Genomic DNA, 16317 nt, shown 5'->3' with positions numbered 1-16317 from the left:
AATATGACACCACCAGGAGCCATGATGGCTTCATGAATCTAAGAAGATCCTTCCAGGGCTGGAGAGAGGATATTATGGGATTTCGCAGTTGGAAAGAAGTGCATGATGCAAGTACTAGGAGCAAGTGGAAACTCACCAGACCAGCAGCAGTAGCTTTGAAAACAGTTCTGATGACTGTTAACTGAGTAGCTTGGGTCAGTGTACATATCAGAGTAGTAAAAGGGACTCAGTACTTGCTTTGTTCCCCAGCCCTGAGTACTGGGGATTGAATCCATGGTCTTGGTCATGCTAGGTAAGTACTCTACCACTGGGCTATATCCCACACCCTGTGACCCAGAACTTGTAAGACTGAGTAGCTATGTTGGTAAATGCCTATCTCTTGCTAGCCTTTAATTTTTTGAGGCTACTCTAAAGACTTCTATGCTTTTGTGCTTTTTTTTTTTAATAAAAAAATATTGGGACTAGAGAGATGGTTTAGAGATTAAGGTGCTTGCCTGTAAAGCCTAAGGGCCCAGGTTCAATTCCTCAGTATCCACATAAGCCAGATGCCCAAGGTGGCACATGCATTTAGAGTTCATTTGCAGTAGCTGGAGGCCCTGGGGCACCATTCTTTTTTTTTTCTTCTTTTCACAATTTTTATTAACATTTTCCATGATTATACAAAATATCCCATGGTAATACCCTTCCTCCCTCCCACACTTTCCCCTTTGAAATTCCATTCTCCATCATATTACCTCCCCCTCTCAATCATTGTAGTTACATATATACAATACCAACCTATTAAGTACCCTCCTCCCTTCCTTTCTCTTCCCTTTATATCTCCTTTTTAACTTACTGGCCTCTGATACTAAGTATTTTCCTTCTCACACAGAATGGGGCACCATTCTTTCTCTTACTATCTCTCTCTTTCTCTCTCAAATAAATAAAAATTAAAAAATATTTATTTATTTGAGAGTAAGAGAGTGAGAGTATGAATGGATGCATGAGGGCCTCGAGCCATTGCAAATGAACTCCAGACATATTCACCACCTTCTGTATCTGGCTTACTTGGGTACTGGGGAATCGAACCTGGCTTCTTAAACTTTGTAGGCAAGTGCCTTAACTGTTAAGCCATCTCTCCAGCCCTTGAGTTTCTTTCAAGCTGTTTTTCCCTAGTTAGTATATTTCTTTTTTTGGGGAAAATTTATCCAAGGAGAAATCGGTTTGCACACATGTGAACTAAAACTATATTCGGGTAGGGTGAATGTGAAAATAGGTGAAAGAAGGCAGAAGCACAGTGTGTTGGCTCAGCAGAGTCCAGAGGAGAGCTGGGTACTTACTTAACCTCGGATATTTGAGGGCAAGATAGTGAGGGAAGAGTCATGAGTACTATTGTTTTCTCCATCTGGCTTGTTCTTTTTTTAAATATTTTATTTTTATTTATTATATATATATAGAGATTTGGCACACCAGGGTCTCCTGCCACTCCAAATGAACTCCAGACTCATGAACCACCTTGTGCATCTGGGGGGAATTGAATTTAGGTCCTTAGCTTTCACAGGCAAGTGCCTTAACCATCAAGCCATCTCTCCAGTCCTGGCTTGTTTTTTTAGACTTGTTTTCTATTCACACCTGGAGACTGAGTGTCAAGGCAGTACCTTACTTGTCTTGGGCATCTCCTGGCAGCTTGTCAACAAGGTTCACTGTTTTCTGCCCCATCACTAAGCATAGGGGCCAGACTCCAGCTGTTATAGTGTGCCCTCTGCATTTAACACAGTGCTCTCTGTAGAAGAGTATATTTTTGAGTTAATATTATATTTATGTCAGCAAGTTTCTGTCAGTTTATATTCAGCCCTGTATTGGAGATGCTATGGGTGGATGGGTATAAAGAAGTCATGTAATTCCTTTGCCCCATAGCATCTCCTGGGGGAGCGAACCATGAACTCTGTGTCTGATGTAAAGCAGATGGACAGAACCATTAAGGTGGCATGCTGGTACTTTTATCATCCTCTGACGGATAGCTATCCCCATCTTCTTCAGATTTGTGGAGCACTGTTATTGTTTGATTTCACAGCACTTATCCCACTCCACAAAAAAGGAAAAATGTTCCATATGGCAGATATTTTTAAAATCAAAGTGAATTGAAAAATACTCTGTTTTTAGAATTATTATAGACTGTGTGGTGAGGGCGCAATGAGCCAGGAACTTTCATATGCTGTGGATGGGCAGGGATGCAAATTCATGCAATCTGTCTGGGAAGCCATTTGGCACTGAGCATACAGGCTTTAAGGAGCCCTACCCTTTGACCTAGCAATAAAGCATCTCTAAGAGTTTGTTTAGCTAGAGGAAACAAGCAGATATTTAAAACAAATTACTATAGAAGGGTTTTTAGTGTAGCCTTTGTTTCCTCTTTTTCTCTTTAATATGAATATAGCTATTTTAATGCTAGCAACTTTTTACATTACTTCTTAGACTTCAATATACTTTTCTTTCTGGTTCAGAAATTAATTTTAACACATGAATATATTCTTGGAGAAGGGAAAAGGGACAGATTGAGTGATTAAAGGGGATTTTAGGTTTTGTCGATAATTAAGTTTTTTTCATACAATGCCATTTAAATAGTAAAATCCTGAGACATTTTAAGTGATTAATAATATGCAATGCTTAAATAAACCAAAGTACATACCTATCATAGAACATTGTTCATAATGCTGTTTTAGAAAATATTAACAAGCATGAGTAAGTGTTCATAGTATATTAAGTAAATAACACCTAGAACACAATTATAATTATCTCTCTATATATGCTTCTTTTTTATTTTTTTAATTTTAATTTATTTATTTGAGAGTGACAGACAGAGAAAGAGGCAGATAGAGAGTGAGAGAGAGAATGGGCGCGCCAGGGCCTCCAGCCACTGCAAATGAACTCCAGACATGTGCGCCCCCTTCTGCATCTGGCTAACGTGGGTCCTGGGGAAATCGAGCCTCGAACCGGGGTCTTTAGGTTTCACAGGCAAGCGCTTAACCGCTAAGCCATCTCTCCAGCCCTATATATGCTTCTTTCTCTAAAACAAAAAATAAATTTTTTTCAAAAGGGTTGGGGAGATGGCTTAGTGGTTAAGGTGCTTGCCTGCAAAGCCAAAGGAGCCAGGTTTGATTCCTCAGGACCCTCGTAAAACCAGTTACACAAGGTGACACAAGCTTCTGGAGTTCATTTTCAGTGGCTAAAGGCCCTAGTGCATCCATTCTCTATCTGTTTCTTTTTCTCTCTCAAATAAATAACTAAAATGTTTCAAAATCATTATAATTATGTGGTCTTACATTCTCAAAAGTAATAAATGTTTATGTGTTAAGAGAATATTAGAAGAAAATACACTAAATGTATGACCATCTCTGAGGTGAAAGACTGTTAGTGATTTTATCTTTCCTTACTTATATTTTATGTTATCTATTTTTGCAAGCTTGTATTGTTCTTATTTTAGTAGTTATCATTCCAATTCTAAGCTTCTTAGCATACATTTTCACTTTGTGATCTGTTATATTTTCCTGTGTCATCATTCATTTGCCTACACTATTTTTATTTTTTGAACTATGTTTTAAAAAATTTTATTTATTTTATTTGAGAGAGGGAGAAAGAGAGAGCAAGAAAGAGGCAGATAGATAGATAGATAGATAGATAGATAGATAGATAGATAGATAGAGAATGGGCACACCAGGACCTTCGGCCATTGCAAACGAGCTCCAGATGAATGTGCCGCCTTGTGCATCTGGCTTATGTGGGTCCTGGGGAATCGAACCTGGGTCTTTTGGCTTTGCAGGCAAGCACCTTAACTGCTGAGCCATCTGTCCAGCCCTGCTTATATTATTTTAAATGGCTTGGTAATATTCCATTTTGTGCATGCATCATAATTGATTTAACCAGTCTTCTATTGTGATATTGAAGTTACTTTTAATTTTTCACTTAAAAAATTAGTTTTTGATAATATTTTTAATTGACATATATTCATTTTACATGGTCATAAAGATATTTCTATATTAGCATATAATGTATTTTGAGCATATTCCCACCTCCCATGCTTTTTTTTAAATCTCTTGAGAATAAGTTCTTATGTCATCTAGGCAGAGCCTCTAACTCACTATGTAGCCAGGGCTAGCTTTGATCTTGTAATTTTCCTGCCTCTATCTCCAAAGTGCTAGGATAACAGGTGTGTGCCACCATGTCTGGTACTTTTCACTATTAAAAAAGACTTTTTGTGGGGCTAGTGAGATGGCTCAGTGGATAAAATGCTTTCCATGTAACAATGAGGATCTGTGTTCAGATCCCTAGAACTCACATAAAGCTGGAAGCAGTAGTGTATGTCTAATCCCAGCCTTCCTGTGGTGAGATGGGAGGCAAAGACAGATGAATCATGGAAGCTTGTGGGCCATCTAATTTGGGATTTATACTTTTGAACTCTGTTGTCTCAGGGTGTCCTTGAACTCATGGCGATCCTCCTACCTCTGCTTCCCGAGTGCTAGGGTTAAAGGTGTGCACCACCACACCTGGCGTGGCATTGTTCTTTTTTGAATATTTCTTTTTGTTATCTGCTTTAAAAAATGAACAACTTAATTCACTTGTGCATAAAAGAACTGTATGACATTTAATCGAATTTGGAGGGATGCTGTATGAAGCTGAAAATTTTGTCTGAAAGTTTTCACTTGTAGAAGAGTGGGCCAAAGGAACCTTTCATGACCCCCATTGCTTTTGGCGAGCTGCTGAGACTTTGGGCTCAAATATGACTAGAAATGAATTTTACTGATTTGCAGAAGCTACCAATGGTGCAGTACCTCAGGGCCAGAGACCACCCCCTCGTATCAAGAATTTCCAGATAAACAACCAGATTGTGAAACTGAAATACTGTTATACATGCAAGATCTTCCGGCCACCCCGGGCTTCCCATTGCAGCATCTGTGACAACTGTGTGGGTGAGTAAAACCAAGGGCATGTTGACTTATGGAAAGGCTGGGTTGGATAAGGGGGTCAGAGTTGTCACCAATTTTGGGAAAAGTCAATGGAGGTGAGATAACAGATGGGAATGAAGTTAGATTTAGTTAGGAAAGAAGATCCGGTGGCACACAACCGTACCGTGTAGCTCAAATCATAATTTAAATGTATTCTAGTCTAAAACCTCTTTGGTAAATGTGCAAATACAACTGTTTTAGAAATCTCACTTTTCCTCCATGTAAGGGGCCCACCTTACATGGGGGAGAATATCGTAGTCCACTAGAGGGCAGTATTGAAGAAGGCCTATGACAAAAGTTTGTTCCCCAAAAGAACTATGTTAGCATTCATTACATTCCTAGTACATACTCTAGACACTGCTCAATGCTTTCCCCCTCTCTCATTTAAGGTTCATAGCAGCTCCTCAAATAAGTCTATCCCCATTTTACAGATGAAAAAATAGTGAAGTACCTTTGTAAGTTCCTATAATTGGCATGAGTTGATGCTGAAACAGGTCTGATGTCCATGCCCGTGTTTTCTTCTGTCTTTGTTGCTGCTAAAAGTGTGGTTGCATAGGAGTACAGTCTATATTGGGTCTTCACATTTGCAGTTTCATTGTATACACTTTCTACTGTATTGTGAACTCTGATAAAGGTCATTCATTGGCAGCCAGTGTGCTTCTCAATAGGTGTATGTGTTATGTTGCTGATATTATCATTGGCCATAATTCTAGCATTCTGTATGCCAGGTACCATGCCCAAGGATCTTGTTTTCCACTTACTATTTAATTCTTTAAACTAAAGTTGAGGAGATATATCTTGTTCTATATGACCAAAATTGATATATGTAGGTAAGATTTTATGAATAAAAACTCACTTTAAATAGATTAGGAAATGGTATTTTAAAGAAGCCTGATGTGAAGGTTTCATTAATAATTTCAGGAGCTAGAGAGATTGCTCAGTGGTTAAGGTGCTTGCATGCAAGGCCAAAGGGCCCAGGTTCAATCCCCTAGTGCCCATGTAAAGCCACATGCACAAGGTGGCACATGCATGTGGAGTACATTTGCAGTGGCTAGAGGCCCTGGCATGCCAAGTCACGTTTTCTCTTTTTCAAATAAATGAATAAATAAACAAAATATTTTTTAAAAGAATTTCAGGCTGAAGAGATGCCTTAGTGTTTAAAGATGCTTGCTTGCAAAGCCTGCCAGCCTGAGTTTGATTTCCCAGTACCCATGTAAAAGATGCATAAAGTGGTGCATGCACCTAGCCTTGGCACATTCATGTTCTCTCTCTCTCATAAATAAATCAACCATTTAAAAAGAATTTCCTCTCCTATTAATATTCTTTTTTAATAATAGTTTTTTTTTTAAAATTTATTTATTTGAGAGCGACAGACACAGAGAGAAAGACAGATAGAGGAAGAGAGAGAGAATGGGCGCGCCAGGGCTTCCAGCCTCTGCAAACGAACTCCAGACGCGTGCGCCCCCTTGTGCATCTGGCTAACGTGGGACCTGGGGAACCGAGCCTCGAACCGGGGTCCTTAGGCTTCACAGGCAAGCGCGTAACCGCTAAGCCATCTCTCCAGCCCTAATAATAGTTTTTGTTTATTTTTATTTATTTATTTGAGAGAGACAGACACAGAGAGAAAGAGGCAGATAGATAGATAGAGAGAGAGAGAATGGGTACACTAGGGCCTCCAGCCACTGCAAACGAACTCCAGATGCATGCGCCCCCTTGTGCATCTGGCTTACATGGGTCCTGGGGAATCAAGCCTCGAACCGGGGTCCTCAGGCTTCACAAGCAAAAGCTTAACTGCTAAGCTTTCTCTCCAGCCCTCCTATTAATATTCTTTTTTTTTTTTTTTTTTTTTGAGGCAAGGTCTCACTCTGGTCCAGGCTGACCTGGAATTAACTCTGTAGTCTCAGGGTGGCCTTGAACTCATGGCGATCCTCCTACCTCTGCCTCCCAAGTGCTGGGATTAAAGGCGTGCGTCACCACGCCCGGCCTATTAATATTCTTAAGTGTAAAGAACTCATGCAAATTGATTTTTATTTTATTGTGTGTGTTTTGAAGCAGGATTTCACTGTAGCTCAGGCTGACTTAGAACATACTCTATATGTAGCCCAGGCTGGCCTTGAATTCATAGTGATCTTTCTACCTTAGCCTCCTGAGCTTAGATTAAAGGCATGTGCTGCCGGGCGTGGTGGCACACGCCTTTAATCCCAGCACTCGGGAGGCAGAGGTAGGAGGATTGCCGTAAATTCGAGGCCACCCTGAGACTAAAAGACTACACAGTGAATTCCAGGTCAGCCTGAGCTATGAGACCCTACATGAAAAAAACAAAAACAACAAAACAAGACAAAACCAAAAAAAAAAAAAAAAACAACTAAAATAAAGGCATGTGCCACCATGCCCAATTGCAAATTGATTTTTTTAAAATTTTTATTTATTTGTTTATTTATTTATTTATTTATTTGAGAGCGACAGACACAGAGAGAAAGACAGATAGAGGGAGAGAGAGAGAATGGGCGCGCCAGGGCTTCCAGCCTCTGCAAACGAACTCCAGACGCGTGCGCCCCCTTGTGCATCTGGCTAACGTGGGACCTGGGGAACCGAGCCTCCAACCGGGGTCCTTAGGCTTCACAGGCAAACACTTAACCGGTAAGCCATCTCTCCAGCCCGCAAATTGATTTTTAAAAGTATATATATCTAACTAGAAATATGGGCAGTTCAGAAATTAGCAAAGTCAGATTAGTATAAAATATTTTTATCCCTATTAATAATCAGTAATAAATATTAAAATGGGATTAAAATATTAATTAATTTATTTATTTGTGGGTGGGGAGAAAGAGAGAACAGGTGTGCCAGGATCTCTTTTTTTTTTTTAAATATTTATTTTCATTTATTTATTTGAGAGAGAGAGATATACAGAAAAAGGCAGGTAGAGACAGAGAGAGAGAGAATGGGTGCACCAGGGTCTCCAGCCACTGCAAACGAACGCCAGACGCATGCGCCCCCTTGTGCATCTGGTTTACGTGGGTCCTGGGGAGTTGAACCAGGGTCCTTAGGCTTCTCAGGCAAATGCCTTAACCGCTAAGCCATTTCCCCAGCCCGGATCTCTTGCTATTGCAAACAGCTCCAGGCATATGCACAACTCTGTGCATCTGGCTTTATGTGGATACTAGGGAATCAAACCAGGGCTGTCAGGCTTTGCAAGCAAGCATCTTTAACCACTAAGCTTTCTTTCCAGCCCTGATTTCTTCTTATTTATTTATTTATTTAAAAAAATTGGTGTATGTACGTGTGATGTATGCATGTGTGTACGTGCAGTTGCATGCACCCTGTGTACGTGAATACAGAGGCCAGAGGAATCTGTCAGTTGGTTCCTTAGTTATTCTTCCACCATATTTGTCTGACACAGAGTCAATCAGTGAACCTGGATCTCTGTTTGTGTCTGCCTCCCTCATTGCTGGGGTTGCAGGTTTGCATATCCATTTCTTGCTTTTTATTTGGGTGCTGGGGATTGAATTCAGGTCCTCATGCCTGTGAAGAAAGTACTCTTACCCACTGAGCTATCTCCCAGCCTTCTTTTTCATTTTTTTAAAAAAATAATTAAGGGCTGGAAAGATTGCCAAGTGGTTAAGGCACTTGCCTGCAAAGCCCAAAGACCCTAGTTCAATTCCCCAGCACCCACATAAAGCCAGATACACAAGGTGGTGCATGTGTCTGGAGTTGGTTCGCAGTGGCTGGAAGCCCTGGCATGCCCATTCTCTCTTTCACCTGTACCACTCTGTTTCACATGAATAAATAAAATGAAAAAAATAATTAAAATAACATATGCTTATGTTAGAAAATGAGTACAAAAATTTAAATAAAATAAAATATTTTTAAAAAGGTTGGGAAGATGGATTAGTGGTTAAGGTGCTTGCTTGCAAAGCCAAAGGACCCAGGTTCAATTACCCTGTACCCAATAAGCCAGATATGCAGGGTGGCACAAGCATTTGGAGTTTGTTTGCAGTGGCTAGAGGCCTTGGTGTGCCCATTCGCTCTCTCAAATAAATAAATAAAACATTTAAAAAAGTTTAAATAAAACACAGTATCTTGGGCTGGGAGAGGTGGCTTAGCAGTTAAGATGCTTGCCAGTAAAGCCAGAGGACCCAGGTTCAATTCCCCAACACCCATGTAAATGCAGATGCAAAAGGTGGCACATATGTATGGAATTCATTTTCCGTAGCTATGGGCCTGACACACCTTCTCATTCTTTCTCCCTTCTCTCTCTCTTTGCTTCTCTTTCTCTCTCTCAAATAAATAAATAAAATATTTTTTAAAAACAAACTTAAATTCTTAAACCCACTCTTCATTTTACTGTCCCCTTCCTTTATCAAATATGTGCACACATGACAAGAGTCTTTAGTTTTTTACTCATCAAAAACTTATCAATAATTTTTACAGTCCTGGGGTTGAACTCAAGGCCTTGTAGACGGTAGCTTAGCACTCTCCCACTAGGTTACATTTCTAGCCCTTGATTAATTTTTACTCTAAAAATACTGGGTTTCATCATGACATTTTCATACGTATATATTACACTTTACTCATATTTACCCTTCATATCATCCTCACTCCTGCTAATGCCCTTTGTTCTCCCAAATAGTCCCTCTTCTGTTTTCAATATATACGTTCATATGAATGATACTTCTTACTTCTCTGTTAAGCTTCTGAGGAACTACCAACTTGTCCTCCATGGTGGCTACATAATTTTACATTCCCATCTGAATCTATATTCTACATATGGGAGAAAATGTGTCTTTCTGAGTCTAGCTCATCTTGCTTAACATAATGATCTCTAGTTCTGTCCACTTTCCTGCAAATGCCATGGCTTCATTTTTCTTTATGGCTGATTAAATTCCATTGTATTAATTTGTTGCTAGACATCTAGACTGCTTCCATAATTTGGATGTTGTGGATAGTGCAGCAGTAAATGTGATATGAGAGGTTCTCTGTGATATGCTGACTTAGATTCCTTTGGGTATATGCCCAGGAGTGGTATAGCTGAGTCATATGGTAGTTCTATTTTTAGTTCTTTGGGGAACCTCAGAACTGATTTTCATCCTGGTTACAACAGATGATGAGTTTTCTTTAAAGAATTTAAACAGTTTATTTGGTGTGTATGTGTGTAGTGTATGCATGTGTGTGACTCATGCTAAGGCCCGGGGAGGACATTGGCAATGTCTGGCTTTTTATGTGGCTTCTGGGTATCCAAAAGGTCCTCATACTTGTACAGCAGTCGCTGTCATCCACTGAGCCATCTCTCCAGCTTCTGATGATGACATTTTGATATTACTTTTGCCATTTAAATTTTTTTTTTAATTTTTTGTTTATTTATTTTTATTTATTTGAGAGCAACAGACAGAGAGAGAAAGAGGCAGAGAGAGAGAATGGGCGCGCCAGGGCTTCCAGCCACTGCAAATGAACTCCAGATGCGTGTGCCCCCTTGTGCATCTGGGTAACGTGGGTCCTGGGGAATCGAGCCTTGAACTGGGGTCCTTAGGCTTCACAGGCAAGCGCTTAACCACTAAGCCATCTCTCCAGTCCTCCATTTAAAATTTTATCTTGAGCTTTTTCCTACAAGTTGTGGATCTGTGTGTATATGGTGTATGTATATGTGTGGTGTGTGTGTGTGTGTGCATGCACATGTGTGCATGTGTGTGGATACCAAAGGACAACCTTTGGTGGCATTCTTCAGGCACACCACCCACCTCTTTTTGAGGTAGGATGATTCACTGACCTGGAGCTCATCAGTTAGGCTAGACTAGTTGGACAGGATAGTCCCAGGGGATGATCCTATTTTCTCTACCTCCTTAGTGCTGTGATTGTATACCCACACAGTCATGCACAGCATTTTACGAAGATTCTGGATATTAAACATGGGTCCTGAGCTGGGCGTGGTGGCGCACGCCTTTAATCCCAGCACTCGGGAGGCAGAGGTAGGAGTATCGCAATGAGTTCGAGGCCACCCTGAGACTCCATAGTGAATTCCAGGTCAGCCTGGGCTAGAGTGAGACCCTCCCTCGAAATACCAAAAAAAAAAAAAAAATGGGTCTTCATACTCATGAGACAAGTATTTTACCCATTGAGCTATCTCCCCAGCTCCCTTTTTGTCTGTATCTTAATTTTTACTTTTTTTAAAAAAATTTTTGACTTTTGTGGGTTTTTGAGGTAGAGTCTTACTCTAGCTCAGGTTGACCTGGAGTCTACTTTGCAGTCTCAGGGTGGCCCTGAATTTATGGCAATCCTCTTACCTCTGTCTTCTAAACTCAGGGATTAAAGATGTATGCCACCATACTCGGCTTTATCTGTATCTTTAAAAAATTTTCAGGGGCTGGGGAGGTAGCTCAGTGATTAAAGGCACTTGTTTCCAAAGCCTTTCAACCTTGATTCAAGTCCCAAGTCACCCACATAAAGCCAGATGGGGTTTGTAGTAGCAAGAGACTCTGGAGTACAAATGTGCATGGAAGCCGGGCGTGGTGGCGCATGCCTTTAATCCCAGCACTTGGGAGGCAGAGGTAGGAGGATCGCCTTGAGTTCAAGGCCACCCTGAGACTACAGAGTTAATTCCAGGTCAGCCTGGACCAGAGTGAGACCCTACCTGGAAAAACAAAAACAAAAACAACAAAAAAAAAAAACAAATGTGCATGGGTATGTGCATGCACACACATACACAAATAAACTTAAAAATTTAAAACATTGTCAACATATTATTTTAATGACCATATAACCTATTATAAAGTTATATTCTAGTTTATTTAAGAGTCTCCTGGGATGGAGAGATGACTTAGTGATTAGGATATTTGCCTGTGAAGCCAAAGAACCCAGGTTCAACTCCCCAGGACCCACATAAGCCAGATGCACAAGGTGGCACATGCATCTGGAGTTTGTTTTGCAGTGGCCAAAGGCCTTGGCGTGCCCATTCTTTCTGTCTCTCATATAAAAAAAAAATTAAAAAAGGGTCTCCTGTCATTAGAAGGTATTCACTATTTCATTTTATTTAATATTATAATACTGCAATCAAAATTGTTAAGCTCAGCTAGGCATGGTGGTGCATGCCTCTAGTTCCAATACTTGGGGAAGCTGAGGTAGGAGGATCACTGTGAGTTTGAGGCCAGCGTGGGGCTACAGAGTGAGTTCTAGATTAGCCTGGGATAGTGAGTCTCTGCCTTAAAAAATACTTTAAAAATTATTAAACTTGGGCTGGAGAGATGGCTTAGCGGTTAAGCGCTTGCCTGTGAAGCCTAAGGACCTCGGTTCGAGGCTCGGTTCCCCAGGTCCCACGTTAGCCAGATGCACAAGGGGGCGCACGCATCTGGAGTTCGCTTGCAGAGGCTGGAAGCCCTGGCGCGCCCATTCTCTCTCTCTCCCTCTATGTGTCTTTCTCTCTGTGTCTGTCACTCTCAAATAAATAAATAAATAATAAAAAAATATTAAACTCAGTCAGGTGTGGTCACATACTTCTGTAATCCCAGCACTGGGAAGGCTGAGAAAGGAAGATTGTGAGTTCATTGCCAGTCTAGGATACATAGGAAAAACCCTGTCTCAAAAAAATTTTTTTTCAAATACTTTTTTTATTCATTTTTATTCATATATTTAAGAGTGGCAGACACACAGAGAAAGACAGAGGCAGAGACAGAGAGAGAGAATGGGCGCGCCAGGGCTTCCAGCCACTGCAAACGAACTCCAGATGCGTGCACCCCCTTGTGCATCTGGCTAACGTGGGTCCTGGGGAATCGAGCCTCGAACTGGGGTCCTTAGGCTTCACAGGCAAGTGTCTAACTGCTAAGCCATCTCTCCAGCCCTCAAACTTTTTTTATTTATTTAATTTTATTTGTGTGTGTATGTGTGTATGTATGTGTGCACGTGTGTGTTTTGTGTATTATTTGTATATGTGAGTGCAGGTACACATGTGCTACTGTGTGTATGTGGAGGTCGGAGGACAGCCTCAGGTGTTAGCCTTGATCGTCTATTTTGTTTCCTGCTGCTTAGGCCTTCTTTACATCTTGCTGTAGGCATGCTAGGATTACAGACTCTGGATACCATGTCTGCTTTATGTGGGTTCTGGGGATCCTTGATAATTTTTTTTTAATTAATTATTTATTTATTTGAGAGCGACAGACACAGAGAGAAAGACAGATAGAGGGAGAGAGAGAATGGGCACGCCAGGGCTTCCAGCCTCTGCAAACAAACTCCAGACGCATGCACCCCCTTGTGCATCTGGCTAATGTGGGACCTGGGGAACCGAGCCTCGAACCGGGGTCCTTAGGCTTCACAGGCAAGCGCTTAACCGCTAAGCCATCTCTCCAGCCCGATAATTTTTTTTTTTATTTTGGTTTTTCAAGATAGGGTTTCCCTGTAGCCCAGGCTGACCTGGAATTCACTATGGAGTCTCAGGGTGGCCTCAAACTCATGGCGATCCTCCTACCTCTGCCTCCCGAGTGCTGGGATTTAAGGCATTAGCCACCTCGCCCAGCAAGAAGTTTCTTTTTTGAGGGCTGGGAAAATGAATCAGTGGATAAAGTGTTTGTCATGTTCATATAAGTATCTGAGTTTGGGTCCTCAGCACCCATTAAAAGTCAGGCATGGTCTGGAGAAATGGCTTAGCAGTTAAGGCATTTGCCTGCGAAGCCAAAGGACCTCGGTTCAATTCCCCAGGATCTATGTAAGCCAGATGCAATGGGGGCGCATGAGTCTGGAGTTCATTTGCAGTGGCTGGAGGTTCTGGCACACCCATTCTTTCTCTCCCTCTCTCTCCTGTTTCTCTCTCTCAAATAAAAAAATATATATATAAAGTTTAAAAACATACTTTAAAAAAGCCAGGCATGGTGGCTTTTTTCTGTACTCACACATTCTTGGTATTTCATACTGTTCTTAGTGGGATACCAATCCTGTTGAATTAGAGCACTATCCTAACTTAACTTTAATATTAATTTTACTGGCCCTATCTCTAAATATAGCCATGTTGGAGGCTAGGGTTTCGATATATGAACAAGCCAGGTGTGTATAATTTACCCCATAAAAGTGGTCATAAGAATTTAAAACAAAAAGAGGATTCAAAACATGCCTGTAGAGCCAGGCGTGGTGGCTCACACCTTTAATCCCAGCACTTGGGAGGCAGAGGTAGGAGGATCGCTATGAGTTTGAGGCCACCCTGAGAATACAGAGTGAATTCCAGGTCAGCTTGGGCTAGAGGGAGACAAACAAAAAAAAAATGAACAAACAAACAACAACAAAAAAACATGCTTGTAGAGCCAGGCGTGATGGCACACACCTTTAATCCCAGTACTGGGGAGGCTGGGGTAGGAGGATCACCATGAATTTGAGGCAAGTCTGGAGTTGCAGGGTGAGTTCCAGGTCAGGCTGGACTAGAGTGAGACCCCACGTCCAAAACAAACAAAAATGCCTGTTGTTGAGCTGGGCGTGGTGGCACATGCCTTTAATCCCAGCACTTGAGAGGCAGAGGTAGGAGGATTTCCGTGAGTTCCAGGCCACCTGAGACTACATAGTGAATTTCAGGTCAGCCTGGGCTAGAGTGAGACCCTATCTCAATCCCCCCCCCCCCGCAAAATGTCTGTTATTAGCATCATTAATCACAATAGCCAAAAGGTGGGAACAACCCAAGCGCCCATCAGTAGGCAAATAGACAAACATTGTCAATACATTGTGATATTTATTCTTCAGTCATAAAAAAGGAGTGCTGCAGGGTATGGTGGCTCACACCTATAACACCAGCACTCAGGCTGTGGTAGTGTAGCTAGCCAGTTTGCCTCAGGCATCAAGTGCTGGGATTATAGGTGGGCCTGCATACCCACCCCACTTTTTTTCAATTTTTAAAAAATATTTATTTTTATTTATTTATTTATTAGAGACAGAGAAGGGGTGTGGGAGAGAGAGAGAGTGGGCCCGCCAGGGCCTCTAGCCACTGCAAACGAACTCCAGACGCATGCACCACCATGTGCATCTGGCTTATATGGGACCTGGAGAATCGAACCTGGGTCCTTAGGCTTCTCAGGCATGTGTCTTAACCACTAAGCCATCTCTCCAGCCCCCACCCCACATTTTTGTGGTTGCTGGGAATCCCTTTAGTCACTAAATAATCTCCCCAGCCCCAGTGTAGTATTTTTTAAAGGTTTAGAGAGATTTTATTAGTTTAAGAGAAGGAAAGAGGAGAGAGTATAATGAGCTCCTGCCCATGAGAAGTCAAGAGTAGGCTAAAGCTCCCTAGTGTTTTTTTTTTTTTTTGAGATAGGGTCTTACTGTAGCCCATGATAACCTGGAACTCACTCTGTAGTACCAGGCTGGCCTTGAATTCACAGCGATCTTCCTACATCTGCTTCCTGCGTGCTGGGATTAAAGGCACTTGGCACGACATCCAGTTTGCTCCCTAGTATTTTTAATTATATATGTGTGTGTGTGTGTGTGTGTGTGTGTGTGTGTGTGCGTGTACGCACACGTATGTGTATTTTCACTGTTGTTGTTTTGAGGTAGAGTCTCACTCTAGTGCAGGCTTACCTGGAATTCACTATGTAGTCTCAGGGTGGCCTCAAACTCACAGCCATCCTCCTACCTCTGCGTCCTGAGTGCTGGGATTAAATGCGTGTGCCACCACGCCTGGTTTTAAAAAAATATTTTTATTTATTTATTTATTTGAGAGTGACAGAGAGGAGACAGAGAGAGAGAGAGAGAGAGAGAATGGGCGCGCCATGGCCTCCAGCCACTGCAAATGAATTCCAGACGTGTGCGCCTCCTTGTGCATCTGGCTAATGTGGGTCCTGTGGAACTGAGCCTTGAACTGGGGTCCTTAGGCTTCACAGGCAAGCGCTTAACCACTAAGCCATCTCTGCAGGCCCTAAAAAAAATATTTTTTAAGTTCATACAGTCAAATTGGTTTTCCTTTGTCCTTGGTGTTTTCTTCTGCTACTTTTGTGCTTTGAAAATCTTTCTCCAGTAGCTGGGTGTGGTGTTGCATGCCTTTAAAAATTTTTGTTTATTTGAGAGAAAGAGGGAGAGAGAACGGGCACACCAGGGCCTCTAGCCACTGCAATCGAACTCTGGATGCATGGGTCCTTCTGGCTTACGTGGGTACTGGGGAATCAAACCTCAGTCCTTAGGCTTCACAGGCAAGTGACTTAACCACTGAGCAATCTCTCCAGCCTCGTGTTGCATGTCTTTAATCCCAGCAATTAGGAGGCAGAGGTAGGAGGATTGCAGTGAGTTCGAGGCCACCCTGAGATTACATAGTGAGTTTCAGGTCAGCCTGGGCTAGAGTGAGACCCTACCTCAAAACACCAAAAAAGAAAATAAAAAGAAA

The 16317-nt window shown here is 41.7% G+C and overlaps 1 protein-coding gene across 2 annotated transcripts in view; it reads left to right on the top strand.

The window, feature by feature from the left end:
* Positions 1 to 16317, top strand: part of Zdhhc9 (zinc finger DHHC-type palmitoyltransferase 9) — a 52388-nt gene that overhangs the window by 23608 nt on the left and 12463 nt on the right. For both annotated transcript variants that reach the window (XM_004653955.2, XM_045140859.1), the window contains exon 4: positions 4785 to 4943. In XM_004653955.2, the coding sequence (XP_004654012.1) occupies positions 4785 to 4943 (159 nt within the window). The remainder of the gene's footprint in view (positions 1 to 4784; positions 4944 to 16317) is intronic.

Source organism: Jaculus jaculus, chromosome X, assembly GCF_020740685.1.
Source record: "Jaculus jaculus isolate mJacJac1 chromosome X, mJacJac1.mat.Y.cur, whole genome shotgun sequence".
Lineage (NCBI taxonomy): Eukaryota > Metazoa > Chordata > Mammalia > Rodentia > Dipodidae > Jaculus > Jaculus jaculus.
Note: the sequence above shows the minus strand (reverse complement) of the source record. Positions and strands in the feature narration are given on the sequence as shown.